This window comes from Nansenia antarctica, assembly GCF_963989245.1.
Source record: "Nansenia antarctica genome assembly, chromosome: 1".
In the NCBI taxonomy this organism is placed as follows: Eukaryota; Metazoa; Chordata; class Actinopteri; order Argentiniformes; family Microstomatidae; genus Nansenia; species Nansenia antarctica.
In genome coordinates, this window is record NC_137674.1 from 109,029,770 (window position 1) to 109,042,269 (window position 12,500).

Here is a 12,500-nt window from a genome sequence, read left to right on the forward strand (position 1 = left end):
ACTTTTCCACTTTTCCATAGTTCTGCTCTTCGCTCTTTTCTTTTTCCCTCACTTCCCAGCGCGTCCCCACAACGGTTTGTTTTGATTTGGAACTCGTCGTCGTCGTCGTCGTAGTAACTGCTGAGTGACGCCGACACGCCTCTGCGCCCTCCGGGGTTAGTTGGCCACCTGGAGCGGAGAGGGGGAGTGCGTCACGGCGTCACGTGCCGCCCCGTTTCCTGACATTGTACTTTTGTGCGTTGCTGTGTCGTCCTACCCGCTAAAACCGTGAGTGCGACTGAAAACCAACGTCCCCCAGGGTCAACGTGTAGTGTTGTGAACCTAGCGAGCGAACCGGTGCCAAAAACTAGCTGTGTCATCCTGTCCCCCCCCCTCCCCGCTTAGAGAGAAGTCGCTACAGTGTAGGCTAGGCTAGAGTAGGCTATCTGAGGCTAGAAATGGGGATTTTGTCTCTCTCTCTCTCTCTCTCTCTCCATTGCACACATACTATACAGCTTCATGGTGTGCACTGATAACACACACACACACACACACACACACACACACGAGACCCACAAGCGTTGGCACGACAACAATGTGTGGTGTTTATTAGCGACTCCATCATCGGTCTCGGTTCGAGGGTGTCACACACAACATAGCTGCCTTTCTTGGCAAGCGACCGTGCCAGTGAGGGCCTGGGGGGCACAAAGCCAGCCTCAGTGTGGGGGGGGGGGGCGGACAGGGGGGACAGGGGACGGGGGGGGACGGGGACGAGCCCACTCTCTTACCCACTGACACCGAGGAGGAATGTGACGGTAAAGGGAGGACATTATTCACTTCATTTGTTCAAAAAAGGAAAATTATTCAGATTGGAGTTGATTTTATACACCAGGTAAAGACGCTTAATCTTTAGTTTTAATAAAGTTGAGATGGGGGGGGGGGGGGCGGGGGGAATGCAACCAACGCATCTCTGTTCCTCTCGAGTGTTCGTCTCTTTCTGTACAGATGTGCAGCTGATGGGTGAGTTGGCGAGGGAGGGAGGGAAGGAGGGAGGGAGGGAGGGAGAGAAGGAGAGAGAGAGAGAGTGAGAGAGAGCGAGAGAGAGAGAGAGAGAGAGGGAGGGAGGGAAAGGAGGGAGAGAAGGAGAGAGAGGGAGAGAGAGAGAGAGGGGAAGGGAAGGAGGGAGGGAGGGAGGCGCTGCCCACAACAGGACGTGAGTGCAGGGCTCTCGACGGAACGTGACAGTTTACCGATCCGGGGCACAAAGGCTCTCTTTGTGGGCAGCACAGGGACCAGTGACCCACCGACCCATAGACCCAGGACCCCCCCCCCCCACAGCACACAGACTGGTGCTCAGCACCGCGTGGGCAGGACATGCCAACCAGCCTGCTTGTTGTGTGGCACATCCTACATGTGAGAGGCGGGGGGGGGGTTTACGATGTATCTGTGTGGAGCAGGAGGGGGGGGGGGTTACGGTGTATCTGTAGACACAAATCATTTCACTTGGAGGCCTCATAAAAGTAATTATTCGGCTTCAGTTCCTCGACATTGCAGAGAGAAGAGAAATAGAGGCGGTAGTTATGAGTTAAGAGACAAGTGAAACAGTTAGGACAAGTGATAATAGTTTAGACAGATGTGTGGTGTTGGCAGCCTCGTTGGCTGAATAGTTCGGAGGTAGGTTGGAACAGAGTGGGAGTCACAGTGGGATACCACACAACAATGTGTCACAGACACCATGGCAGTTTCTCTCTGTGCCTGTCTGGTTGTGTAATTCGCTGAAGTCTAGTAGAGGTTTGCTCAAAGACATAAGTACAGTATATATACAATAGGTATATATGGGGGTCGGCTGTGGCGCAGGAGGAAGAGCCAGTGTAGAGGTTTGCTCAAAGACATAAGTACAATATATATACAATAGGTATATATGGGGGTCAGCTGTGGCGCAGGAGGTAGAGCCAGTGTCTAACGATCGCAAGGTCGACAGATCTGCGGTTCGACCCCCGACTGGCCTCATGTCGAGGTGTCCTTGAGCAAGACACTGACCCTCCTAGTGAGCGGGCCGGCGCCTTGCGTGGTAGCTTGCTGCCATTGGTGTGTGAATGTGTGTGTGAACGGGTGAATGAGAGGCCGTTGTAAAGCGTTTTGGAATAAGGAGCTATATGAGTCAGTCTGTTTATACCCCACCTGGGATAAGAACCCTTGTCACCTCAGAAAACTGTACCAGGAGTTAGGTCTGCTTCATTCATACTTCTACTGGGATTCTAACACATACTGCAGAGACGCCGTATAACATTTCACAAAGTTTATTTTAAGTTGTACAAAAATATCACAATTCATGGCTTTCATATACATTATCACACACACACACAGAGCAAGGTATCACGGAGAAGTCGTAAAGTAAAGTATCGATGAGAGAATGTGCAAATGTTAAAACGCTAGATTAAGACATTAAGACATGTTCAAACTTCACTCAAATTCAAGTTTTGATATCACACACTGTACATGATGTTATAGGCCTATGTGAATGAAACATCAACACTACAACCATGAATTAACAGCTAACAATGATGATGAATATACTTAGTCATCACGGAGGATCGGTGTAACATAACACACACTAGCTAGCCTCACGACATGTTTCATCTTTAAAGGCTGGCTCCCCTCTGTAAACAGCACTCAAACATAATGAGAACAGTTATGAAAGCAGCTAATTTAATTATAGTAGTAAAAAAAACAACAACATCAAAATAAAGTCAATACATTCTTTCATAATGTTGATAAATGGAGATTTCCCTGCATCGAGATAAAGAACATAGAACGTTTACATAAGCAAGCCTGGACCAGAATAATAACCAGAGTTTGATTTTGCCAAAGATAAAAAAAGCCTTGTAGATAAGTAATTACATCTCTGGAGCTTTACAACGATCTGTACAAACTATTTCCAAGGCAAAAACTTAGGCCTACTTAATCTTTTCCAGAGAACATAATAAGAATAAGAATAAGAATAATAAGAATAATTACAATAACAATAACAATAATAATAAAAATAATAATACTTTTATTGCCATGCAATCAACTTGTCAATCAATTGGAATTCAGTATTTTATGCTCCAGTCAAGGGGTCAGGTCAGGGCGCCGGCTCTACCTCCTGAGCCACAGCCGTATGTTGGAAAATCTCCACTGAGAACGCATTTCAGTCTAAGGTTAGTCTTAACACTAGAACAGCCCCTTTTAGCCACCTCGGGGGTCAAACCCCCTCTTTCGTGATTTTGAAAATGTAAGGATACTGGGTTGTAGAACGCACATATCTAGGAAAAGTCATGAAAGGAGGGCCCTGAAATGAGAAATTTTGCAAAGATATACATTTTTTCTTTATTCACGGCTGTTCTAGTGTTAATCTGCGGCCATGGAACCAGCCCTATGTGTGTAGTATGATATAACTGTGATATAACCCTGTGTGCCGTCTTGGCAGACAGTCAATAGGGGAGGCAGGATCTGCTAACCCTAAGACACACACAACTTAGAGACTAAGGTTCCTGATGAACTTTCAGGAATTTTCCATGAACTGTTTACCAAAATGTCAAGGAACCCACTCTGTTGTGGTTTGAATTACAGATAAAGTTAAGTGTTTAACCACCTGAGATAAAACATTTAAGTGGAGGCTTTTGGGGGGAAATTGTTGGATTTCAAAACATACTTTTATCGACAAATGGGGGAGAAAAAAAAGAAACGATCTATTAACAATCCTCGATCCTACTACTACCTCCTCCTAACCTCACTAGTCGAACAAAGCCAGAGCAGTTCTGAGGCTGCTGTCTTATCAACCAGAACAGAAGTATTTCAACACAGGAATTATAAATAAGAAGGATACTGGCGAGCTCTAATGTACCTGCTACAGGAAGTACCAACAGTGTGGAGAGGAATCCTGCTCCGTGCTCCACACGTCTTACATCCTTTAACTAACTAGTCCTCTTCCCCAGGGCGTTAAGAGGTATTTATTGACATTTTATGCCCAGAGAGTAAAAGAGGCAGGGATGGGGGCGGGGGGGTAGGGTGTATAGGGGGCAGACGAGGGGGGGGGGGCGGGCGGGGTTGTTGTGCTTATTGATCGACGGAGCTGTGTTACGTTACAGGTCTGTCGCTGAGGTGGAAAACCAGAGTCCTGCACACTGTTTACCCATCATCCTCCTCTTCTCCACTAATCCTCTCCTCCCTTCTCTCCATCCTCCCCACCGCCCCGGGCCTGGTCCACAGCCTGCAGGATGGGGTTACAGGAAGCTGGGATGCTCCTCAGGAGATTTCCCGCCCTTCCCGTGGCGACGGGTCCTTATTTCACCTCCTTTGTGATTGGCTACCTGGAGAGACGGAAAAGGAGGCGTGGCCAGATGGAAAAGGGGAGGTGGGGAGAAAGAGGTTAGGGGGTTAGAGTGGGGTCATGAATGTGATAGATTGGGCTACTACCCCCCTGTACTGTCCCTTCTGAGACATCTACTACCCCCCTGTACTGTCCCTTCTGAGACATCTACTACCCCCCTGTACTGTCCCTTCTGAGACATCTACTACCCCCCTGTACTGTCCCTCCTGAGTCATCTACTACCCCCCTGTACTGTCCCTCCTGAGACATCTACTACCCCCCTGTACTGTTTCTCCTGAGACATCTACTACCCCCCTGTACTGTTTCTCCTGAGACATCTACTACCCCCCTGTACTGTTTCTCCTGAGACATCTACCGGTACTTCCCCCCTGTACTGTTTCTCCTGTGTCATAAAAAAGGCTTCAAATACCAGCAAGAAGGAAGGAGACAAAATGTAATCGAATCTAAATCTAATCTTTAGTGATTCAAAAAAATATCAAAAAGGTCATCATTTTCTCTATCTTCCTCACATGCTCAGCAAACGTACACACACGCGAACGCGAACTTCGTAAGCCATTTCTTTTCCAGTAATGGAGCAGCTGGTTAGTTAGAGAACGTGTGTAGAAAGTGTCTTTTGTTTTGTTTCATAGAAAATAGTGTTTATTTCAGATACTGTAGTCAGTGTAGTGGAAGATATTATCTTCATTTCCAGTGAAGTAGCTGCCATCGTTGTGACATTTTTGCTTTTGTCACCACCCATCGTTGATGACGCAGATGGTTCTGGTTATACTGGTATGAACGCGGGCTGGTTCACCAGACAGCACCGAGGTTCTGGTTATACTGGTATGAACGCGGGCTGGTTCACCAGACAGCACCGAGGTTCTGGTTATACTGGTATGAACGCGGGCTGGTTCACCAGACAGCACTGAGGTTCTGGTTACACTGGTATGAACGCGGGCTGGTTCACCAGACAGCACCGAGGTTCTGGTTACACTGGTATGAACGCGGGCTGGTTCACCAGACAGCACAGAGGTTCTGGTTATACTGGTATGAACGCGGGCTGGTTCACCAGACAGCACAGAGGTTCTGGTTACACTGGTATGAACGCAGGCTGGTTCACCAGACAGCACCGAGGTTCTGGTTATACTGGTATGAACGCGGGCTGGTTCACCAGACAGCACAGAGGTTCTGGTTACACTGGTATGAACGCAGGCTGGTTCACCAGACAGCACCGAGGTTCTGGTTATACTGGTATGAACACGGGCTGGTTCACCAGACAGCACCGAGGTTCTGGTTATACTGGTATGAACGCGGGCTGGTTCACCAGACAGCACCGAGGTTCTGGTTATACTGGTATGAACGGGCTGGTTCACCAGACAGCACCAAGGTTCTGGTTATACTGGTATGAACGGGCTGGTTCACCAGACAGCACCGAGGTTCTGGTTATACTGGTATGAACGCGGGCTGGTTCACCAGACAGCACCGAGGTTCTGGTTATACTGGTATGAACGGGCTGATTCACCAGACAGCACCAAGGTTCTGGTTATACTGGTATGAACGCAGGCTGGTTCACCAGACAGCACCGAGGTTCTGGTTATACTGGTATGAACGCGGGCTGGTTCACCAGACAGCACCGAGGTTCTGGTTACACTGGTATGAACGCGGGCTGGTTCACCAGACAGCACCGAGGTTCTGGTTATACTGGTATGAACGCAGGCTGGTTCACCAGCCGGCACCAAGGTTCGGGGGTTCCAGAACGCGAACCGGAGCGGTTCCTTGGCGGTGTGAAAGCCCTATCAGTAGTCGTCTGATGTCTCTGTCTGTTGGGTTCTTGCTTGTGGTCTGTAGTAGTGTGGGCGGTGTAGTGTCAGTGGGCACAAACACACGCTCCTCTCAAGCGATCTTGTTTTCTGATCTGATCTGGTAGATGATGACTCATCAAGTTGAGCCTTGCACAAAGGAACGGATCACGTATGAACAGAATTTGAGATATTTGGGCAGGGAAGAGATATCAGAGCTCACTTTCCACACCGCCAGATTCGATCAAACTTAAAATCACGCAATGGAAATGGATCTCCATCAAGAATGCTTTTTAATTGTTCTTAATCTGCTTCCATGAAACCAGCCCTTAAGGTGTTGTATGATATAACTGGAGCTCTAAGCCTTTCTTCATGGTCACGGCATAGTTGTTGTAACTTATTAGGTTATATATATAATATACATGATAGGTTACATGATTGATTGACAGTTAAAAGAGTTATTATTTATCGTTAAGATAGTTAAAAGGAAGTACATTTCTGTTGTATCTAAGCTAAGAAATGGGTAGAACTGCAGGTTCCAGAATGCCTTGCAGCAAGACATCATATAAGTTGACAGTTTGTTGTTTTTGAGAAATGCGAATTGTAGGCTACGTCCAGAATTGAAAGTGAATATCTAATAGCTCGTTTTATTGAATTGAAAGTGATCACAAGTATATGTCAGCAGATTCTTATATAAAGAACCTTTCGCTTGATAACACCAGCCCTAGCCATCATTTCAAAAGGTAGAAAGACACTGGTTCTTGACGAACTGAAATTTACTTTCACAAAGTGAACTTTTGTGAACTTAAAACGCCTTAAACTGTTTCACTCCCACCAGAAGCCCAAACATAAGCTTATTTTACTCAGTTACTTAGTAAACAATACCATTGGAAACAAACACTGTTTAGCTTAGGGGTTAGAAAGAGGTTAGGGGGTTAAAGGGATGGATTAGCCTGTTTTCATGTTTAGGTGAAATATCATCTGACCCTGACTTGCCCTCGTAGGGCCCTTAGTGAAAGCTTCTCCAGTTCTCCATTCTCTCTACCTCAACAATTAGCCGCGCCTTTCTCCAAACGACCCGAATTCCAACCGACTCTCACGTTTACATTTTTGGCATTCAGCAGATTTTTATCTGCCTTTTATCCAAAGCGAGTTTGACAAATGTATCATCTATCGAATCCATCAGTGATAGCAACAAAAAAAAGTAATCTATGAAAGCACTGGCAGACAGTGCACGACATTAACATATCCGCTTTTTTGTCGTGAGAAGGCGTTTATGATTACAGATCGAATGTCCTTTCTGTTTCGGCTTTCCATTTCACGGCCAGCGGCATTCCTGTCTGAGAGGCGAGGCGGCCTGAGGGAGAGGAGAGAGAGAGGGAGAGATGGAGAGGGAGAGAGGGAGGGAGAGAGAAAGGGAGGGTGGGAGAGAGAGAGAGAGGGAGAAAGAGATATAGAGAGTAAGAGAGAAGGAGAGGGAGAGAGAGAGGGAGAAAGAGATATAGAGAGTAAGAGAGAAGGAGAGGGAGAGAGAGAGGGAGAAAGAGATATAGAGAGTAAGAGAGAAGGAGAGGGAGAGAGAGAGAGAGGGGGAGGGAGGGAGGGAGAGGGAGAAAGAAAGAGATATAGAGAGTGAGAGTGAGAGAGAAAGAGAGGGACCGTCGCCTCTGCTCGTGCATGAAGACGCGGGACAGCAGACGGTTTGACTTATCAACCGTCGACCGTCTCAACAGCTGGAATGTTCAATCTGTGTTTGTGAGAATTGCATTGCACAGTGTCCGCTTGGCTTACGGTAACCTTGTTGGAATTACCTGCCAAGATGTTGTCAGAGAAAAGTAGTTTTTTTGATGTGCGTAGTATTGGAGAGAAACAATACAATCACAGTCTCTATAAACTTTGTTCTCAGGAACTGAAACCCTTTCCTGTCACAGAACTGTCCTCTTGTACACGCCAAGCACACCCCATGTATATTACAGACTACTAAAACCTTAAGCTCACAGCCAATTTACTACTGAACTATATATTATTACTAGTGGCACCACTAGTGTATCCTGTCTTACCTGTACTATTGTCACCTTTATCTTGTATTATACCTATTGCCTTATTTTTCTGCAAAATGTCTGGATACTGCGAACTATATCCTGTCTTATTATTTTTTGCCACTTCCTGTACTACTGTGACTTTCTTTTATCTTGTATTATGCCTGTTGTCTTATTGTCTTGTGCTGCAATGTCAGGAACCGAAGCCTAAGAATGTTACTCTCTTAATTCTCTGTAATGTGACACAGCAATAAACTTGAAACTTGAAACTCTTTGTGGATTCTGACAGAATGGAGAATTGGAGAAGCTTTCATTAATGTCTACGAGGACAACTCAGAGTTAGAAGATATTTCACCTCAACATGAAAACAGGCAGAAACATCCCATTAAAACAGGCAGAAATATCCCTTTAAAACAGGCTGAAACATCCCATTAAAACAGGCTGAAACGTCCCATTAAAACAGGCTGAAACATCCCTTTAAAACAGGCTGAAACATCCCTTTAAAACAGGCTGAAACATCCCTTTAAAACAGGCAGAAACATCCCATTAAAACAGGCTGAAACATCCCATTAAAACAGGCTGAAACATCCCTTTAAAACAGGCTGAAACATCCCATTAAAACAGGCTGAAACATCCCATTAAAACAGGCTGAAACATCCCTTTAAAACAGGCTGAAACATCCCATTAAAACAGGCTGAAACATCCCATTAGAACAGGCTGAAACATCCCTTTAAAACAGGCTGAAACATCCCTTTAAAACAGGCTGAAACATCCCATTAAAACAGGCTGAAACATCCCCTTAAAACAGGCTGAAACATCCCCTTAAAACAGGCTGAAACATCCCCTTAAAACAGGCTGAAACATCCCCTTAAAACAGGCTGAAACATCCCATTAAAACAGGCTGAAACATCCCCTTAAAACAGGCTGAAATATCCCTTTAAAACAGACTGAAACATCCCTTTAAAACAGGCAGAAATATCCCTTTAAAACAGGCTGAAACATCCCTTTAAAACAGGCTGAAACATCCCATTAAAGCATTACACCAATCAGGTCGTATTAAGCCACGCAACGTTCAACAATTTCACAGTGCGAACGGAAATATCAGAGTGAACAACCTTGTGTGTTTGTGTATGTTGAACATAATCTGCCTGTACAGACTTGAGGGGGGCAATTATGTCATATTTCATCGTCATATTTCCTCAACACATCTATCAAGCAAAGCGGGCCAAGGGGAGACGATCCAAGTGTGTTATCTCACACTTCCATCTGTTCTGGTCGACATGGCAACGCGCAGGGATCTGTCAACGCGCAGAGACGAAGCCGTCAGCAGGATATCACAACGTTTTCCGTCCGTTGAATAAACCTAACCTCTCTCTCTCTCTCTCTGAGCCACAAACAAAATCAACCTTCAGTCATCGTAGCTTACTGGGGCAAAGTGTGTGAAAAAAACTCCTTCCTCCTCCTTCTCTCGCTGTCGGTGCTACTAACAGTCAGAGCCATGTTGTTTACGTTTAGATTTTTGTTGCCGTCTAGCAGACGCCTTTTATCCAAAGCGACTTACGACAAAATACATCTAGTCTAAAGTAAGTGAATCATCTGTCCGTCAGTCATCGTCAGAGAGAGTAATCTACGCTAGGACCAGGGGGCCGTTGGCAGTCACAATGATAGAAGAAGAAGAAAGGATTCACTTTTTTTGTTTTGTTTTGTTTCGTGTTTCACAAGAACTAGGAGAACTGGGCCCTGGGGGGTCCAGTGTTCAGGGAGGTCTGGAATGAGCTGTGTGATGTCTGCAGAACAAAACAGAAAAAGGAGGAGACCCAAGACACTCTTCTGTACAGTCCAAATGCTGTATTTAATCAAGTTCAAGTTCAACAACACTTCGTCAAGGATGTGCAAAAAACACGTTGCCTTTGTCAGGGGTGATATCACCTATCAGGAAAGAGACGCTTCAGGACCATAATGACTGAGACCCAACGGACCAGGCTGAATATGACAGGGGGCCTAACAAACATCTAAATGTTAACCATTTAGCAGACGCTTTTATCCAGAGATTAGAGGGACAGTCTCCCTGGAGTAATTTAGGGCTAAGTGCCTTACTCAAGGACACACACTAGTGGTGGTGTTCCCAGGTCTTACTCAAGGACACACTAGTGGTGGTGTTCCCAGGTCTTACTCAAGGGCACACTAATGGTGGTGTTCCCAGGTCTTACTCAAGGACACACTAGTGGTGGTGTTCCCAGGTCTTACTCAAGGACACACTAGTGGTGGTGTTCTAGTGGTGGTGTTCCCGGGTCTTACTCAAGGACACACTAGTGGTGGTGTTCCCAGGTCTTACTCAAGGACACACTAGTGGTGGTGTTCCCAGGTCTTACTCAAGGACACACTAGTGGTGGTGTTCCCAGGTCTTACTCAAGGACACACTAGTGGTGGTGTTCCCAGGTCTTACTCAAGGACACACTAGTGGCGGTGTTCCCAGGTCTTACTCAAGGACACACTAGTGGTGGTGTTCCCAGGTGGGGATTTGAACTCATGACCTTCTGCTCACCAGTCCAACTCACTACCCACTAGGCCAAGGCCACCACTACCTACCGAACATGCCGACAGGTCCTCACTAACTTCCACCTCCCCGCAGTTCACTAAGTGAAGTATAGTCGAACTACAGTTCGCTACAGTCGAACAACCCCCGCCCCTCCCTCCCTCCCTATGTCTCTTCTCATGGATTCTTTCTTCCATAAATCAATTGTGTCTTAACTCTCCAGCTCCAGAGCTCCAGAGCCCCAGCTCCCAGGCCTGGGGTGATAATGACTGGTAAACCCCATCGGAAGAGGAGGATGTGAGGGCGTGGTGGGGTGGGGGGGGGGCCGTGTCCGTGTGCATTAAGGCCCCCCCCCCCCTAACAGCCCTGTTCCGGTAAGGCTGTCCGGCACAAGGACCGGAGTAAATCACCCCCGTCCAAATGCAATAAAGACCCGAGTCAGAAGCACGAGGTGGATCTTATCTCTGGCCTAAAGAGGCCGGACTGCAGAATCAGAGCATCGATCAGTCCATCAGAGCTCTGTATTAAAGATGTCATGTCATTAATAATCTCTATCAAGAAGTTAACCGTGAAATCAGGGTTGTTAAGTTTATCCACCGACTCCAGAGCTCATAGTGTGTCCAGGGTGTATAGCTTGTTTTGGTAGCACGATTAGCTATTGTATGGTTTGAATAGGCGAGCTAACATTGTTATGTTTTTTTTTGTTTGTTGTTGGAGTGGAAGGACACCCAGTGTGTTACAGCACAGTGTGTAAGACAATAGCATGAACACACTTAGTCCTTAGTGACTTCTCCTTCGGTCTACAACATGTTTCCTGAAGTGTTTCCTGATGCTAACTTCCGTGTGTAAACAAACACCTCTGGGAAGCTGATACAGTATATGGTATGAATGGCTTCAACAAAAAACACACGATGTGATCAAAATAACCAAATAAAAGAGTTCTCTCTCTCCTCATGAAAGTATCTTTTATTTGCTTGGCTTTTGTCTCCCTAACTGAATGAGACAGACAGAGACAGAGAGAGAGAGTGAAAAGGAGTAACACAGAAAAGAGAGTGAAAAAGAAGAAGAGGACATACGGTAAATGACAGAGAGAAGAAGAAGAAGGGGTTTGACCGCCCGGAAGAGAGAGAGAGGAAACAAAGTGTATGAGTAAGAGTATGTGAGAGAGAGAGAGAGAGAGAGAGAGAGAGAGAGAGAGAGAGAGAGAGAGAGAGAGAGAGAGAGAGAGAGGAAAACAATTATAAAGAGAGAGATATTGACTTCTCACTCTGTCTCCCCCCCCTCTCCCCCAAGGAGGCAGAGGAGCTGGGTCGGCTGCTCTGCTGGGGCTCGGACTGGGAGAACTGGGGGGCCAGTGGGGGGCCGCGCCCCCTGCGTGCGCTGCCTCCCGTCCCCGTCCCTGTCCCTGTCCCCGTTCCTGCGTCACTCTCAGGCGAGCGGGGAATCTTGGACCGGCTCGTAAACCCGGGGCCATGCTCACTGCTGGGGACAGAAGAACAAGGAGCTGTCATTGTCATTTTCACTTTTGTATGAAGCCTATCCTATAGAGAGAGTATATAATAATAATAATATAATAATAATAATAATAATAATAATAATAATAATAATAACAATATAATAATAATAATATAATAATAATAATAACTTATTTGTATAGCGCTTTTCCTGCAAACGTTGCAGCTCAAAGTGCTCCAATCATTATATAATCATAATTTAATTATTTAGTCATTTAAAGGCAATATTAAAAAGATGGGGTTTCAGTCTTGACTTGAACATACTGTATGTGCTGAGGTTGC

General features: G+C 46.1%; 1 protein-coding gene across 1 annotated transcript in view; it reads right to left on the reverse strand.

Annotated features, from left to right (window-relative positions):
- Positions 1 to 4,042: 4,042 nt before the first annotated feature.
- The window catches only part of armc9 (armadillo repeat containing 9), a gene marked incomplete at its 5' end in the record, with an annotated part of 48,792 nt that continues 40,334 nt past the window's right edge, over positions 4,043 to 12,500 (reverse strand). Inside the window, 2 exons of the mRNA XM_080539140.1 lie at positions 4,043 to 4,331; positions 11,972 to 12,186. Coding sequence (XP_080395266.1) covers positions 4,309 to 4,331; positions 11,972 to 12,186 — 238 coding nt within the window. The 3' untranslated portion in view covers positions 4,043 to 4,308. The remainder of the gene's footprint in view (positions 4,332 to 11,971; positions 12,187 to 12,500) is intronic.